The sequence below is a fragment of the Hippoglossus hippoglossus genome, chromosome 1 (assembly GCF_009819705.1).
Source record: "Hippoglossus hippoglossus isolate fHipHip1 chromosome 1, fHipHip1.pri, whole genome shotgun sequence".
In the NCBI taxonomy this organism is placed as follows: Eukaryota; Metazoa; Chordata; class Actinopteri; order Pleuronectiformes; family Pleuronectidae; genus Hippoglossus; species Hippoglossus hippoglossus.
This window is the reverse complement of record NC_047151.1, coordinates 21,297,762-21,316,731: the sequence shown is the minus strand read 5'-3', so window position 1 is coordinate 21,316,731 and position 18,970 is coordinate 21,297,762. Positions and strand designations below refer to the sequence as shown.

The following is an 18,970-nucleotide window of genomic DNA, read 5'->3' as shown; positions in this document are numbered from 1 at the left end:
ACGGAACAAATAGACCTTTGAGGGTTGGTTGCAAACCACTGTATGCACAAAGTAAACAGTCACATACATCGCATATCTGGTTCATATAGATTTCAGGTTGAGATTGAAATGAGGGAATGTCTCTTTTTAAATCTTGAAGAAAGCGAGGCAGGTATTGATATAGCAGAGAGGGAAAGAGCAGCATGGGGCGAACAATGCCTCTCCTTCCCATCAGCTGCCCTGGCCAGCATTTAACATGGAGATTGGAAACGGAATAAGCTCTCCCCCCATTCTCCCTGGACCTGCATGTAAATGAGGTTAGTGGTTAGCATTTCCTGCTGTGCCACAGCAATTCTTCTCCCTCTCTTGCTCCCTCTTTTTCTTTTTTTTTCAATAATGGCCTGAAAGTGCTCCCCCTTTCCTTGGGTAGAGACCGGGACCAATCCTGATTAGTGTCCCTGTCCTAAGTGACAGGCTAAAATCCAAGCAGGCACTGCCTTGGGCGCCTCTGCCAAACAGCCGTCAAACCAATACCACCATAAAAAAGGTAGCCCCCCCCCCCCCCCCCCACACACACACACTCTCTCTCCATGCACCACCACCACCTCCTCTTCAATTCTCAAGATTCCCTCCCGCTTTCGTCTTCCTCGCGCCCCAGCTCATTCTCCCCTGCTGTCCTCTCCGAGTGTCTCGAACAGACACTGCCTCCATCGCTCGAACACACTGTCCCCTCACATACATGCATGCACATATAGAATTACCTCTCATTCTCTGCCCACCTCCCACTGGACCTTGCTTTGTGTCCCTGGGTGGACTGGCTGCTATAGAACCAAGTGCCGCTTTTGCCAGTAGGGTAATTTACAAACAATACATGGGCACTATACAGACACCCACCTTCCACCCTCCCACTCTCTCTCTCTCACTTCTCTTCCACAGCCACACAATCACCTCTGTGAGGAGCTTCTGTCTGCTAGAAAGCTACGCAGCAGGGTGATGGCCTGTTCTTTTTGCACTTGCTTCAAAGAATGTAGCCTGTCTTTTTGAGAATGTTAGTGCGACGTCCACGTCTCGGTTGAATGAGTTCACGTTGTCAGCTCGGGGAAAAAATTACCAGTGGCTTATGATTAGTAACTTTCAAAACCAAATGGTAATTAAGCTTTATTCAGGATATTTTTGCCTAATATTAAGCAAATTCTACAAAAAGGTACTTTTCTGTAACTTTTCCTTTTTTGACTACAAATGATGATTCAGGCTACAAATGATGATTCAGCTTATGTTACATATTATGTTGAGTAACATTTCAATTTTCAAACTTAAAGAAATTCTCAATTTTTAAGGTAACAGTCAGTTTCAGTTGGTTGCCTGGCAAAGACTTTATGCTCCTTTTACCCATTGTGTTAACTTTATAGTTACCTACCCTTGACTGACTTTTTATGCCACATTTTTACGATACAGTATTTAGATATTTGTTGTATTTGACCTGTGGCGTCCTCTATATAAGCTTTCTACTACTTGTTTAAATTCAGCCTCTTAAAAGCTGAGGGTTGTGAAAAGCCTCAGAAGCAGATAGAAACATGAAATAAAAACCAATTCAGAGCTTACACCTTTGACTTCTTATGTTAACATTTCCAGTTCGGTTGCATATTTTTGTTTGAGTTAAAAAAATAATGATAAAAAATATAGCATAGGTAGTGATTTACAAAAAAACCCAATTATCCTTTAAAGAAAAAAAGAAGGTGGCCACCCACACATGCCTATTATAAAACAGAATGGGCGAGGTCCTTATGGATATGACTAGCTCTTTTCACAGATTTGAAATTGGTCTGCAATGTCAAGTGACATTACGCTGGCAATCTGACCCATTTATCAATGAGCCTATGATTGATTTTTTTCTTTAACTGGATTTAACTAATTAACTGGACATTTACAAAAAACAATTATATTTTTCTCACATTACTCAGTTTCTCACATTCACTTCTTAAAGTGTTTGCTATTCGTGGATGTGCTGATAGATGCATCGTGTGCATCAGCTGCTGTATTTCGTAAGTCTACATTGTAAATCAGTTGTTCAAAAAACAATGTGAACATAAAGTATTACTTCAGTAATAATGTTAACATACCATCTCTACAGCATTCTCCTGACTACCCATCTGCTTTTTGCTAAAATGAAAGGATTGTGTTTTGGCTGGCTTCACACTGACTTGGCATCTGGCTTTTATCAACAATAATTGGAGACAATGTTTGTATTTACATTCAGCAATGAGTAACTGTTTTTAGATGGTAAAAAATGTGCCAGTCAATTTGTGGCATTGTTACAAAAAAATTGCCTCGTGACAATTTGTTCTGTTTTCCAATGAACACAGCACACCAAGTGCATTTTTAAATAAACGAAGAGCCTCGACTACGGCTCATCCAAAAAAACTTCAAAGAATTCACCTCTTGGAGTCCTCAGCAAAACACCCACCAAGTTTGAAGTCGATTTGTTAAACGGTTGTTGAGAAAATCAGAGAACATACAGAAAGACAGATAGTAGTTGTGCCTGTTCTAAATAGGCCTGTTTGTGCGTGGTATGGAGAAAAAAAAATTGCTGGGTTATTAAAATGGGTTTTTTAGTTAAAAACTCACAAAGCAACACTCTTTTGTTAACCCATCACCAAGTAATTATGTGATGTCACTGAAGATGGGGTTAGAGTCGAACACACTTCACAGTCGACACGGCCCTTCCTGGGGTTCTTAGAAATGCCACCACCAAATTTGAAGTCCATCAGAAGAGACGGAGAGAAAGAACATCAGATGGAGATTTCTCAATTTATAAATTCGATATTGTGTTGTATCTTCAGTTCACAAGCAATGGTACAATAAAGTAATTTAAGAGCGTAAAAAAGCCTGTATCACAGAACTTAAAAGGAGACTAAAGTAACGGAAATTAGGGTAGATAAAATCTAATGAAACTCATTGCATACCCATGTCACCAAATCTTTTGGCTGGTCAGCAATTTTAAATGCTGTGACGAGATTTATGCTGATGGAATAAAACCTCTTTCTAAAACCTTGCTTTTAAAGACCCCAACTTACTCATCTATCTGGGGTTATTTTCCTAAAACTCTTCAGTGTTTCACCTAGGATGGAGATTTAGCAGCGGCGTAATGCATGCAGGGGAAACACTGCTCTTTGAAAATGAAAATGTTATCTTCAAATACATATATGAGCATTGTGTAAAATTATCTCAGCCTGCACCTTTACCAACAGACCAATAAATGATGTCCAGTGAGTGGGAGACTTTCTTGCATTTGATCTTTTGACATTTCATTAAAAAAAAAAATCTTTGAATTTTAAAATGGTATAGCTATCGATTTTGTGGTATATGCAGTATATGTAGTATGATGATTCATGGTTTCAGACTGGAATTTCAGTCAAATGATCTAGCAAGTTCTCTTATTTACTCAATGGAGGGCTCTGCACACAATTGCTTTCAGAGATAAGAGAAGGTGTTTACAACAGATCTTCTTTTCAAAGTGTCAAACGCTGATTGTTTACCAGCATTGTAAAGCAGATTTACAAAAACAAAAAAAACAAAGAAAAACAATTGACTCACCATTACGTAAAACACTGCAAGCAGTGAGTAAGTCTTTCATAATTAAATCTAACTTTTGGCAGATTGTGACAGCATATATTATTCAGTGGCCCAGGGCCAGTAAGCAGTTGACCCAGGCCAATTACTGTCCAAACCAGAGTGATAGGAAATACAAGTACGAGGGTTTTAGTATTTCTTATATTGTAATTTGCAAGTTCAGAGCTGGTCAGATATTAAGTGTCTCTGAGGTTGAAAGTCATTGCCTTCATGTACGAGTGAGTGATAGCATGATGATTGTGGCCACTGTTGTAAACCAAAGAGCAACATCTATAGCAATATTGAATACACTGTGTCAATATGAAACCCAATATAAGAAATTTCAGGTATTGAATCACTGGATTAACCAAAAACTGGCATTCCTATATTATTTATGGATTAATATTTAGTTGATTGACTGATTACTGATGGCGAGTGACAGGTTTGATAACAGTTGGCTATGTTTGAGCTCATCATTATGAAGGTGATGTCCTTCATGTCACCAAACACAGCAGCTGCCCCAGTCACCGCTCTGATTGGCAGTCAGTGTTTGCATCTTCCATTCACAACTGAAATAAACTGCATAGACAGGACAAGAAAGAATTTCTGCACATTATTACACACATACTGATTGAGAACAGAAGACATGCAAGGTAAAAACACACTTCATCTATCAATTCTTACCTTATAGTTCACTTACCATAAATTCTCATACGATCAAAGATTGTGACGCCAAGGGTTGACAATCTGCCAACTCTTAATTGATACTGTAAATACAAAAAGACAGGCAGTCTCCATATTCATGGACTCTCCTATTTCCATCACATTTTACGGACACAATGACACCCCCCCCCCCCCCCCCCCCCACACACACACACTCAAACTCATAGGCACAAAAAAGTGCTAGTCAGCATTTCTTTCATCTTACATTCATAACTGAGAGAAACTGCACAAACAGGACATAAATTAATTTAGGCATGCTCTAAGAGACTACCAAAGGTTAAAGCATGTACTTATTTGTAGCCCTTAGATCCGAGCACTGAAACAAAATTAAATTACAATATTTTTTATAAATCTGACCACAGGTGATCAGAATACATATTGAAGTCCTTTTTAAATTGGACAGATCATTGTCAATTCATAGTAGTTATAGTGAGTTTGTCTTTTGCACTTGGTTGGAATGTGGCAAAGTGATGAAGTTGAGGAATGGTGGTAGCGGTTCTCTATTGCTACCTTTAAAGATCCCGTGTGTCTAATAAAGGATCAACCACTGGCAGAAAAACAATATCGTATTCATATAATATTAGATTATGTTTTCATCACTGTGTACTCACCTGACACTAAGAATTGTTGTTTGTGCTACCTTAGAAAGATTCCTTTTATATCTACATTAGTGCAGGTTATCCTCATGTAGCCCACCATGTGGCACCGCCATGTTTCTAGAGTAGTTCAGAATGGACAAACCCAAACACTGGCTCTAGAGAAGGCCTTTCATGTTTTTACATTACCTGAAGGCCATTCTATGATTGCCTACAAGCTTATAAAGGAATGGTGATGTATGAAAGGTCTGTATGATGGTGCATGAAAACACATTCTAGTGGACTTTTCATCATTCTGCTTGTGGCATTAGACCGATGCCACCGGGCTCTCCCAACAGCAGCCAGAGGCGAACCATTCACCTTTTAACCTCTTTTTATTTAAGTAACGGAGCAAACATAAATTCAAAACTCAACTTAAACTTTCCAGCAGTCTCTTCGCGGCTCAGCTCAGCTCCGTCCCTCAGCGTCTCTTTCTTCATGCGTCTCCCTCTTCACTGTGGCAGCCCTGTCACTGCTGTTTGAATCCAGTAAGAGTTAATTGGCCAACTAATCTTAGCTGTGCCAATCAACCCTCCCTGGTTCACCTGGAGGTGCTCCCTGAGCCTCCTCCCTCCCTGGTTCACCTGGAGGTGCTCCCTGAGCCTCCTCCCTCCCTGGTTCACCTGGAGGTGCTCCCTGAGCCTCCTCCACTCTGCTGTTCACTGGTTTTCTACTGTTCACTTCTGAAAAAGATAAATACCAAATACACAAACAGCCTTACTAGACTAGAAAGTGACCACTCTCTCCAAATGGACATTGTTGGACTGAGATGGTATTTGACAGTCTAATGTGAAACAGATGTTTGAAACAATCTGATCTAGGGACAGTGACAGAGAACATCGGCCAGTTGTTGCTCACCAGTCTGTGTCATTAGCGAGGAAATGCTGTTTAATTTCACACCTGAGCTGCAAATTATTCCTGGAATGATAATCTGAAACATTTAGTGTGATGATCTATGTGTATGTCTATGGATGAAAGTAGAGAAATGTAAAAGTTTAAAATGTTAATAGACATTATATTTTGTCTATTTTGAGCTGATGAGTTGCTCAGACAGTCTTTCCTGTAATGGTCTCACACCATATTCACGCATTTGCAGCATGATGTTGCCTACGCAGTACGCAGTTGAATTATCTGTTGAAAAATGTGGCAAAATCTCCAAATTAATCCCAACTGCAGGAACCACATTAACTGCACAGCTCACTGCGACTGAATTGAATTCATATACTGTTCTATTTGGCAACAGATATAACTTTTATGAAAACAAGTCTGTTGATTCAGTGAAGTAAATTTGCATTTAAAATGAAGGATTATTATTATTCACTTTGTATGTGTTTCTTCTACTTTATATGCCTCCATAACTGTATAACTCTGAAAATGCTGCATGCTTGCTGTTGAGATATCCTCGGCGTATTCCTGAGAATCAGCCGGCCCCAGGCAATTTTCACCGCTGTCCCAACTTTTACTCATTTTAAATACAGTATTATTTATAACACCCATGTTGAGCTGTCGCATACAGTGTGACCATACAGGCACAGAGTAAATTACTTTCAAATAATGGAATACCATAATACAAGCACATGCACTACATATTCAGAGACGTGAGTGGCACACTAACCTAAACTGAAACTTCATTAAAATGTGTCAGTTTATGTAGTGAAGATGTAATAGACATACCTCGTCTCTCCCTCCTGTAGTTTAGGTCCATAGCTTTGATGACACATCTTAGGTTATGAGCGAGAATTTATTTATTTTTTAACATGAGATGCTAAAAATGGAAGAGAAAAATATACCAGGGGTAAAGTGCACTTCATCTGCAATGAGGAATTTCAGAGGTCTGGGGCTCTCAGTCGTCTCATTCTCTTCCAAGAACACTTCTCCTTCCTGTTTCACCTCTGGCATGCTGCCCAAAGTACCCACAAACCACGGAGGCCAAGGCCGAAAATACACAGATGGTAATTTGCACTACATTTCAATACGACTCAACCGCCATTATATATAGCCCTGCTGCCTGAACCCTGATCCCCACTGAGAGTATCGGCTCACCTCGGATTCCAACTAAAAGATGGGCTGTTTGTGTCTTTGTCACAGACTACAAGTTGGACAGGATAATAGAGATATCTAGAGTTGGAATACAGGGGTGGATTCGTAATGTTTCATTGTGTAAAATGAGCCTTCAATACATTAAGGATTTTTACTACCTCGGACCAACACATGGTTTCAACATATTTAATATTTGATTTAATGATTTAGCTCACTCTTGCATGAAAAAAAAAAAATAGATACATAGAATAGTCAGTAATAGTATAGGCTTTTACAACCACTTTATAACTGAGTAAATACTATACAAGTATGCATATACTGTATATGGAAGTACTGATACTCAGAGTCCATCTTATCTGATGAACGCTTGAAATAACTGGGCTTATTTAATGGAAAGTGGTGTTTCTTCCCCGCATGTTACATGCTCCATTGTATGACATATTACCTCAGTGATCACATGTCTTGTCCATTACCTTGTTGGTTGTCGTGTTTCATCAACTTCCTAATGGAAATGTGATGGCTAAACTTTGGAGCTGTAATCATGTTGCTGCAGCAAAAAGAACAGCATTTAACAGATTGATGGCACATCATTTCATATGAAGGGGAGAAGTGTGTCTGCTGGCTCCCACACATCCAGCTGGATTTATTTAGAGCATCTGTCTTTTAATTATTTATTTATTTATTTATGACATTTGTATGGGAGAAAGAGGGAACGACATGAAGGGAGACATGCTCAAGACGAAAAGAGAGCATGTTGGTGTGAAAGAGATCAAGCAAGTGCGAGATTATGGAAAAAGGAAGGGAGGCGACCCTGATCCAGTGTGTCCCAATTAATGGAATTACCTTACTCCTCGGGAGGTTAGTCATTTGCAGAGACGTGAGCCCGCCAGTTCAGCGTCTCTCCCACCATATTGTCCAGCGAGTGCTAATAAGGCAGCCCTGACCGCCGGGCGTGCTCATTAGCATAGCCCGCGGCCGTGGCAACCTCCGCCAGGGCCCAGCCGGACACTTAATTACCGCCACGGTTCCTTCTTCACTACATCCATACTCACCGCCTTCCTTCCTATGTCCGCACCACAGCCCCACCCCCAAACACATACTGCCATCACTTACTCCCCAGCCGGAAAGGATGTAAGGCTAATTATTTTGGTGATGTAGATGTGATGGCTTTAGTCTTGGCATGTTCTGGCAATCTTTTATTTATGTTATCTCATTTTTTTTATGGCTTTGTGGTCAGCAATCTTTGCGATTTTAGTGATTCCCTGACCCGCACTACCGCTCTCTGTTTCCTGCTCCCTCTCTTTCATTGCTATATTAGCTCATGGGCATGACTCTCCTTTTTGACATCGGCGCAGCATTGATGCACCCCCGGTCCAGCCTTAATCGGCTAATGGCTTCCTCTTCTTTCCTGCCGAGCCAAATCAACCCCTCCCTTCACCATCCCTCTATCTGTCCCTTGCTTCCTTCGCCCTGCCATCTCCTCTCCCCCTACCCTGTTCAGGCCTGGGGTCAGTGAGGCCAATTTTCATGCCTGGCTAAGTCACAGAGTAGCTTTGTGTGTGTCTCTATGTGTGTAAGTCTGTGTGTGTGTGTGTGTGTGTGTGTGTGTGTGTGTGAGAGAGAAAGAGAATTTGTTAGTCAGTAGCATCACACAAGTCATGTGGTGGGTGACCTCCTGACCTACCTTTTACTTGCTCTTCTCTACTTTCTCTAACTCACACTATTCCCTTTACCAGCAATCATTCTGTGTGACAAGGTTAGTTGAAATATCACTGACTCCTGTAGTGAACTTGTATGTGCGCGCGCACACACACACACGCGCGCATGCATGAACCCCTCTCTGACCTAGAAAGGCTGTGTCCAAAATAATCCTGCCAAGTTCACAAATGGAGATTGTTGACAGCACTACATGGTGAAACAATGAACAAGTCCACTACCTGAAATCTCCCACTGTTTTTCGCTGTAGTTACAGGCTGTGAGCTGCCTGTCTATTTTTTGTGGCACGTTAACAAAACAAATAGATTTGCAAACACTGTAAGTTACAGGGGTGCTACATCAAAATATTTTCAGCCAGTCTGTTTACATGTCTGGTCAAGCTTAAGACAATGTTCTCTGGCATGTCTTGATGCCCTTTGGCCTCCTCTCTATGCAGCCTCAGCCTACACTTTGACTTGTTATGGCTCCCTCTTTGTTTATAATTTGGTGGCACTATACATCTCTGTGGACCAGAGAGAAAATCCCCCGCCGCTGCACCACTGAATCACCCGTGTGTGAGTGATAACAGATCCAGACTGCTGAGCACCCTGCAGCTGTTTGTCTCAACATGCAAGTCATCCCCGCCATTACACCGCTAAATGGTTCCCTTTCAGTGGCAGACGCTTGCCGCCTCGGCCCGGATCTTCATGCCTCCATCACTCGGGGGTTGTGTGGGGGGGTTGCAGTTACTGTCGCTGAGCCAGCCACCGCACCGGAGGAAAAGCAGTTGAATGTGTGTCAGAAAAAAAATGCAGTGGGGGAGTACTTTAAATCACATTCTTGGCAGAGTATTTGCAGTATAAACATGTATGCACGTGCATATGTTTGTCCCCATGCGTGTAATGAGCATACAGCAGAAATCACAAGCACAGCTCTCAGACGAATCCCCCTTAGAGCTTGGGCCGGAGACCATGACCTTGGGAAATGTCATTCCGCCCACGGGGGTGGCTTGCCTGTGACACAAAAAGCCCTGATAGTGGAGTACAGCAGTCCACTGTACTGGTGTAGTGTAGCGTCCTGCTGCACCTAACCCTCAGGTTTAAGAGTGAACCTAGGAAGCAGGAGAATTCAGCCTCAAAGCCAAGACCTTGGGTCAGCAATCTAGTGTTTTCCCTCTAACCACATTACAGCCATTAATAGTTCTTGCTGCTTTTTGTATGTCACATGGAAATGGGTCAAGCCCTGCCCTGCATGACTCATTGGCGCTTTTTGCCTCTCCCTCTTTTTCATTCCTGTTAACCCTTCTCAGGTGGTAAAATGGCTGCAAGGAGCATGGAAATTGGGTTCACAATGTATGTATATTTTGACGTTTTCATCGCCTTTAGAAAATTATTGAAAATGAGAAGGGTAATGCATGCTGGGTATACTCATCTTGCTTTATATGTCTATATAATATCTAGTAGACATGGATTAGACCGTTTTAAATGCCATAAGACCAATATTAGGACACAATCTGCTGCATTTTTTTTGGCATCTGACATTTTCTGTCAATGTTTGTTTAGTGTAAAATCTAAGATTTAAAAGTGTTTGTGTTGGGGATGAGAAGGTGTTGGGAAGTATGTGAACCTTGTTTGATATCTGTTGCTGCAGGAGAGTAGCGGTCATAGTGGGTTGTGATTGTGGTCACCTTTGTGGACTATGGTGAGCCACGTTGGCCAGATGTCAGCCAACTCTAATGATCCCAACAGGTTGCTGGGAAGGGTTGCCTGGCAACCGTTTTGACTTTTCCTGTAAACAGAGAGAAGACCCACTAGGCTTCTGTCAGGGTTGTGAGGGTGAAGACGTATGTTTGTGTGTGAGACATTTTAAATAATTCTTTCACAGCCTCATGTTTTTGCAACTGTGCGAGTGCTTAGTATTTTCAGAAGTCTCTGCCAGCTACTTTTTAACAGATGCTTTGTGAGGTTGTGTACAGTAACCCAAAGAGGAGAAAGGAAAAAAGTCAATTTTGACATTTTGTTTTGCCCAGGCTTAGTGCTTTTGACATGTTCTTATGGAGGTTTGTTAATATGTATCAGGAATATTCACTTTTCTTTGTTCGCCCTTGTCTGGCAAGCTGTAATGTTTTGCTTATGAATATTGATACATGAAGTGTATATTAATGACCCTCGGTGACCCTAACCCTATCCTTATTGGCTCCCCGGTGGTATCTGCAGGCTCATGAATATTAATCTAGTTCTGTAACCTCCATTACCCTAATCTTTGCTGTCTAGCCTCCCAGAAGGACCTGTTGTCATGGTAACCTCTTTACTAGACTCTTCCAGTCCAAGGGTGGGAAAAATATGGTTTAAAAAAGGACAGAAAATTCTAAATTACGCAAACATCCTGGATGAGCCTTGTGGAAAGCTGCCATTATATAAGAGAGAGGTTGAATTTGTGCTGGTTGTCGATTTAGTGGTCTCCTCGCATGAGTACTGAAGTGTGTATTTATACTTTAAATGGCTTTTGTATGACTTGGGTTGAGCAGCCAAATGTGCAATGAATGTTCAAAAAAGTAGCTCCAGTTAAGCTTCCACATGGAACAGATCACTAATTGCTCTGAAAGATCAGACAAGCAAGCATGGGAAATAATAAAAGTGAATTGTAAATAATAATTTTCAATGTTAAAAGCTGTTTACAGTTTGCCAGAGGCAATGACTGTGCCCTTTACTTAACTCTCTGTAATCAGTGTTTGATGTTTACAATTCTTATTCATAATATCTCAAGTTTTTGCTTAGCGAAAAGCTAATGCCTAGTCCAAATGCTCAAGGAGAACCATTGTGATATCTTTGTTTTAATACTTGCATATCTTTAATTTCTGTGCCTTTGTTCTAAATTGTATCTTTTCTTTCCTCTTCCAGATGTGGACAGCAATGATGAAGGAGGGCAAGATGGCAGTCCTGTGGAGGAGGAGGCCTGGTTTGGGAATGCTTCTGACACACGTTCAGAGTCGTCATCCTATGGAGACACCCAGGATGAGCTCCTCCCGCCCAGGGGCTCTTCTCCTGATGAACGACCTGGAGTCAGCACTGGGTCTGGGGACCACGATACCTGTGGAGGCGAGAGCTCAGTGGGTTGTCCCACACCTGTCCATCGTGCCTCTTTGGAACTTCTTGGACTGGATGGAAGTGCGTTCTCGGCCCAGGACACGCTCTCCTCTGTGGTATCATCACTGTACGGTGAAGCAGCGTCTCGTGCCCTGGGAAAACCCCTCAGCAGTAACCTTCGTCGCCTCCTAGAGGCTGGGTCACTGAAACTTGACACTGGGGACCTCCTGGGTCGCTCATCCAGGGGAGGTGCTGGAGGCGAGTCTCCTCCAATTGGTCTAGCCCCACCATTGACCCTCTCCCCATCTTCCCACCATGCCCACCAGTTAAGTGCTCTTGCCCGAAAACTGGCCAATAACAATAACAACAGTGGCTCAGCCTCACCAGCCTCCTTGGCACCCTCAGTCACCAACATTAAGCAGGAGCCTCATGACCCCTTTAACTCTGTCACCCCTAGCAACGGCAGTGGCTTTGTATGGGCAGGTGTCGCAGATAAATGGCCGCCGGCCAGCTGCACCACACCGTGCAGCTCCAGCCTATCCCCGGACTCTGCTATCCAGAAGTTAAAAGCAGCCGCAAATGCTGTACTTCAAGACAAAAATGCCGTGGCCGCCTCGTCAACAACTTCCTCCTCCTCCTCCACCTCGGCCTCATCCGCAGTGCCAGCGCTCGGAGGGGGTGGTCGAGGAGACGATGTGGTGCGCTTTGATGCCTTCAACTCTCCGTTCAGCCCACAGTCAGCTAGCTCTACCCTCGCTGCACTTTCCAAGAAAGTCAGTGAGCGAAGCCAAGCCTCCTCGACGGCAAGTGCTGCTACTGACCACCAAGCCTCAGCAAGTTCCTTTCTCTCACTCGTGTCAATGACCTCCTCTGCTGCCTTGCTTAAAGAGGTGGCAGCCAGGGCAGCGGGAAACCTGCTGGCAGAGAAGAAGGAAGGTTCCCCTTTGGCGACATCTGGAGTCCTCCAAGAGGATGTGAAGCCCCTGCTGGACAAGAACCAGAAGGCCTCCACGCCATCTACACCTACTCAGAGCCTAGAGTTGCTGTTGCCTTCGACTCCAAAGGGCAGAGGAAAACCCAGCAGCCAAGCAGGTAATCTTAATGAACAATAAAGGAATAATATATATGTACATATTTGCATACTATTATGTAACATTAATACACTAATCATAATAATACTCGGACTAGTACAGACAATTTGAGTCAAGCTCAGCTGATGTCCTGTATATTACTTTTTTTTTCACCAATAAAATGTTTCTTCTTGAGTGACGCACAGTTACAAAACACTTGAGCACAATAAATTGTTGCCTTGTGTTATACACTAAATCAGGCTGTAAGCTTTTGAAAAACAAAATGACCTTATGTTTGTATGTAAGAGAGAGATGATGAAGTTTCAAGATCAATTCAGCTGCATTCATGGAAAGTTTCCATCCTCCTTGGTGTTGTCCTTTTCTTTTTAAAAATAATTGTACAAATTTACCCGAAGTTCAAGGAAACATATTTTTTATAATCATTATACATCTTCTTCATTTACCAAAGACATAATACCACAGATATCATGAAATATAATTCAATGCTGTTAATTCCAAAACATTTTAACTAATCGTGCAATTGTAGCAACTCCAAATAGATGAGGTGTCTTTGCTGTCACAGTCTGGGAGAGCAGCAGGTTTACTTGTCACCAAAATGCTTTCACAGAGAGAACACTACCATGACATGTTTTCTCTAGTTTTGTAATAGTTTTGTTCTCACCTCACTGGCGCTGAAGTAGCGAGTAGTGTAACTTCAGCTTAACTGTCAGCCGAGCAGAGAGCCTAGCCGAAAGAAAACAGCCCTGGCTGGCCTTCTAGTCTGGGAAATGGTCTGTGGGCTCGACGGGGGGGTTCCGACTGAGACCTCACTGCCTTCCCATACCAGCTCGTTTGTGCTCGGATGTGCGTGCTGCCAAAAGGGGGCCGTCAGTGTGTGCTCGGCACAGTGGGGAGCCCTGGAGTCCATATCCATCTCGGCAGCCTCCTCCTGGCTTCAGCCCCCACTCACCATGGCCCTCTGCACCGATCAGCACAGCAGACTTAAGGCCAAACACATCATACTTTCCACTGACTGGATACAGATGTGTGCACACTCACACACACACGTTCTCTCTCTTTCTCTCTCCCTCTTATGCTCGCTCTCTCTCCATTACACACAAATGGTCATGCAGTATATTCTGTAAGTGTGTACGCAGATGCAGACATATAACCCAAACAAGGGCGCACACAAGTCTTGTACAGGGAGAGAGAAAGCTTCAAAGTGCAGGCTCTAACTAAGTAGCCTTTAGGGAGAACAGAATGTTTTCAGAGAGATGGATGGGCACTTTTGAGGGATTGTGTCGCAACCCCGCCAAATCTAAAATGGCTGGATCAAATTGACTTCAGACAGATGAGGTAGTTGATGTAATATTCTGTGATGTGCATGCTAAAAAGGGGGTCTGCTCTAACCCGTGAGCTGTCAAGGTCGGGCAGCGCTGTAAAAATGCAGGTAGTTGTTTGGTCGCCAGACTGAAAAATGTGACCTTGATTATTGACTGTCATGTCTTGTTTTATTGTTGTCCCTTGCCAATTCCACTATAAAACTGTGTTGCACTGCTCTTTGCATATACAAGGACTGGCTTTGATTACATAGGAAACAGGCATTTTAAGTGCGAAGATAAAGGTTTCAAACACACATTTGCACTCCCCGGCTTTATTTCTGCTCCACATGCCTCGACTTAGTGTAAGCAGAAGTCATTTTTGCATTGTGATCTCTGCTGTGCTTGGAGAGGTTGGGCCGCAGATGGCAGTTTATTGTTGCAAATAGGCAGTCTCGAGGTTTTACACCTCAGGTCAATGAATGGCTGAGCACAGTAATTTCACCAAACACTGATTACCAGATGTTTTTCAAGGAACGGTGCTGGAATACTTATGAAGCCATCCTGACAGGCCCTTGTAGAATTTGTAATGCAATCATGCCTCTTTCTAATAAGACCAATTAAACAGTAATGGATGCCGGATATGAAGCCAACAACAATAATCGAGATACTAAAACATGCTTGAGTTTTTACTTCCATTGTTCTATTGCTTCCAGCTGGCATTTCCCCTGATAGTTTTCACCATTAGGTGTTGGGGAGTTGTCTCATCCACTTCTGTAAATACTAAAGTGATGTTTATTTCTTTTAGGTAAAGGAGGTATATTTCTGCAGCTTAATACATTTTACCATGCTCTGAAATCGCATCAAAGTCAATGCTTTTTATATAGCACATTTAAAACCACCACCATGTTCAACAGGCTTTAAATAAAAATGAATAATATAAAAATGTACATAAAACAAAGAGAATAAATAGAAAACACCGAAGCAATAAAACAAAGATCATTAATAATTGAGAATTAAAATGTAGCACAATGACAAATGAAATCAAGGTCTCGAACTCAACTCAGAATTGAAAGCCACTGAAAAACCTTTGAGACTGTCTGTAAATAGTAACGTTGACCTGTGGTGCCTTCAAGGTTCTCCTGAGGATGGTGGCAAACCGTTCCAGTGTCCCGTGTGTGGCCTGGTCATCAAACGCAAGAGCTACTGGAAGAGACACATGGTCATCCACACAGGCTTAAAAAGCCACCAGTGTCCCCTGTGTCCCTTCCGCTGTGCTCGCAAAGACAATCTCAAGTCCCACATGAAGGTGAGATCATATTGATATTCTTCATTTATCACCATGCACCCCTTGTCATACCCACACACACCATCTTCAATCAGGGCTTATTATGACTCTTGAAATATAATTGCTAACATTAAAAGATATCCATGCTTTCGTTAAACTTTTAACATGTCCTCTCCACGGCATAATTAAACACTGGTGCATATTTGTTGTATAATCTCACTGATCGCACTGAGAGAGAAGAAGCGATTCTACACTTAAACCTGTTTTTTCCAGGTACATCAGCACCAGGACCGGGGTGAGACATTTCAGTGCGAACTTTGCCCCTTCACCTCCTCCCGTCACTTCAGCCTGAAGCTTCACATGCGCTGCCACCAGCACTTTCCCCGCACAGATGTCAAGGTGAAAGAGGAGCTCACCACCGACACGGAGGGCGAGGGCTCCCTGATGGGTGACAGCAGCTCGGCGGACCTGAGAGGGATGGAGGCATCCCCGCTGCACTCAGACTCTCAGCAGCAGACGTCCCCTCCGGCCGAGGTGTCCTCCAATCATGTCCACATCAAGGAGGAGCCACTGGAGAGAGACCTGTCCGTGCTCTCCCCCTTTAGCATCTGCAGGGAACGTCCCAGCAGTAGTGCCAACTCCCTGGACCTACCTGGAGTTGGGGTTGGAGTCGGGGTCAGATCCAGTCCCAGTGGTCCAACCACGGCCTCCCTCTTCAGCCCTGACATCTCTACCAAGACAGCAACTGACCTGCTTATGAAGCTATCAGGTTAGCATTCATTTTATAATACGTATTAGAATATTTATATTTAAATATTGTGAAATCCGATTCACTCTCAGTATTTAGCCTTTATTTTAATGATTGATTAATAATTATTTTTTTAATTCTCATTAGTTTTTAATTATTTGTTAATCCTTTGGTTTATAGGATCAGCAAATAGCCCAAAAAAATTATGATTTGTGAAAAATTACTCATTCTTCTTACCACTAACACAGTTTTAAGAAAGGCATGGATAAACCGCTTGCACAGACACACTGATAGCTTGACTCTTCTAACCCATAATTGTTTTGTTTATTGTACCGTTTTCTCAACTTGACTTTGCAACTCCAGTCAGTGCAGTAGCGCTTTCATCATAAGTTTTTCACGTCTTCAAAACTTGTCTGTGAAGACATCTGTGCTGATCTGACGTTGTCTCGCCTTTGCCTTATGTTTTGTTTTGATTTTTTGTATCACTGTCACCAGAAATAACATTCGTAAGAAGTGTAAACAGTTTTATGTTTATCGTCTTGGGTCAAGGCTGAAGTTTGTCTCTATGAGGTGTTTTTAATGGTTTTTTAAAACAATTGGAGACTAAAATGTCTGGGAGTTGGCTCAAAACTGCAGTGAACAGACAGTTTAAGGTCCTGACAGTGGTTAATATGTTTAGACTTTTCATGGACATTAACATAAGAAAAAATTCCACATCCCACTTGTGTTATCGTTTAAACAGTGAATTGAATCAAAAGAAATTAAACAATATTTAGACTTTTTATATCTTTCTATTAAATCTGAAGCATGGAAGAACCCAATGTCTTGGTTACGACAATGCCCAGAGATTTTAAAACATGCACTTACAACAAGTTAATATGACTAAATGGATATGCTTTATTTATTTAGCCTGCAAGTATTCTTTAAAACAATAACATGGTATTTAGATGGATGGATGGTTTTACAACAGCAGCATTGAAACTTTGCACAGACACGAAAGTTGCCCTTTATCAGTGTAACATATACAGTATATAAGAATATACTGTTCTTTTCTATTGTGTTGCTAGTGCCACCTACATAAGTACATACACAGCAGACAAAAGTTTTAGAACACCCTCATTTTTCATTTAAATTGAATCAGTTCAAGTGAACTGAATAACCTTTAATGGTACAAAGGTCAGTGGTAAACTGCCCAAGGTAAAAAAAAAAAAAAAAAAGTCAAGGTCAGCAAAAACGGAAAAATCATGTAAATTTCGCACAAAACTAAAATGAAAGTTAATGCAAACAATTTCTGCATGTGCTATAACTTTTGTCATATATTTAAAAAACCTCTGTCTGTACAAAGGCAGTGAGGGAACAAATAGTTCACTACACCCTCTGATGCACTATACAGTACTGTTGGGCAGGACTTGTATTATGTGTGCTGTCAGAATGATGAGCAAAAAGGCGAGAAACAATGAGGGACTGACTGGTTTGTCAGGAAGATACAGCAAGATAATAACCCTAAACATTAGAGAAGAACTAAATAGTATTCATCAGTTAAAGTGCACCACATTCAGAAGCAGTGGGTCTGTGTTTGCACCAGCATGTGTGTGTGTCGCAGATAGCAAGGCTTTAATAATTTGAAATATTCCAGTAACATCCCCGAACAGAATCGACTAATTTATTGTCACCCGTCTTGTGACATGTCACTTTGTTGTTTGTGTGTTTGGAATAAGCAACAAAGAGGAGACATTTTTAGCATAATAACAAATTCCAATCATACTATGAATGACTGAGAGGGCTTGGAATCTTCTGACCCTGAGTTCTTCTTCTGACTTATAAAAACTAAGGCTTCAGTGGCTTCATGCTTCCTAAACGTTGCTTTGCCAGTGGTCAACAGGGGATGATATTTTTGGTATTCATCAGTTTAAGTGCACCTTAGGCTGAAACGGTGTATGAATGCTTCCACCACCATGATTGACAGAGGCAGAATAGAAAATGCACATAGAAAAATCAACTCAAGTACCAATGAGCATTACCAAAGTCATGACCTAAAATGGAGCATTTACATAGTTCATCACTATTGTTGTCAATAAATGCTCTGGTTTGAACTGTATATTTAATTTACTTACTTCAGGATACCTAATTAATATCAGATTTGTTGTCAAAGTACGGCTGTCTGCACCTCAATATGTGATGAGAAAAGTTGTCATATGACATGGATATTTTTTAGCTTTATAACATAATGATGCAGCATTTCTTTAACGAAACAAACTTGACAAACATGCTGCTCCAAGGTTTTCTAGGTTCAAACTGTGTTTAGATGCATTCCACCATGTTGCAAAATATCAAAGTGTAAACCTGGAGAACGGCAAGATTGATGGAAAAAGGTTGACTGAGGTTCAGCGCCGGGGTCGAGGCTACGGCTGCCACTCTTCCACTTAATGCTGTGTAATTAGATTGAGATCTTGAGTGAGGATGGGAGGAAAAAACCCTGGGAACATTAGATTAATTAAAAATTTATGCATAATTCATAATTAAAAAGGAATTCATAATTTGAAATGATTAGCGCCCTCAGCGCCATCCTGTGACCCCGCCAGGATGCACAGGGATTGGGCCGGCTTAGTTAACTCCCCCTCGATCTTGCACGCCCCGGCGCCACATGGATGCCCCCTGGGTGCCAGTTGCACTTCACTCACAGACTGCAAAATCAAGACCGGGCAACTCCCAAAGGAGCCAAGATGGCTCCTCACAATGTCAGTCCAGTGTCAAGTGGCGGACATCTTAGTCAGGGCA

At 42.0% G+C, this 18,970-nt stretch overlaps 1 protein-coding gene across 1 annotated transcript in view; it reads left to right on the top strand.

The window, feature by feature from the left end:
• znf827 (zinc finger protein 827) overlaps positions 1 to 18,970 on the top strand; it is a 65,881-nt gene that overhangs the window by 9,798 nt on the left and 37,113 nt on the right. The window contains 3 exon segments of the mRNA XM_034602643.1: positions 11,582 to 12,859; positions 15,293 to 15,465; positions 15,718 to 16,213. Coding sequence (XP_034458534.1) covers positions 11,582 to 12,859; positions 15,293 to 15,465; positions 15,718 to 16,213 — 1,947 coding nt within the window.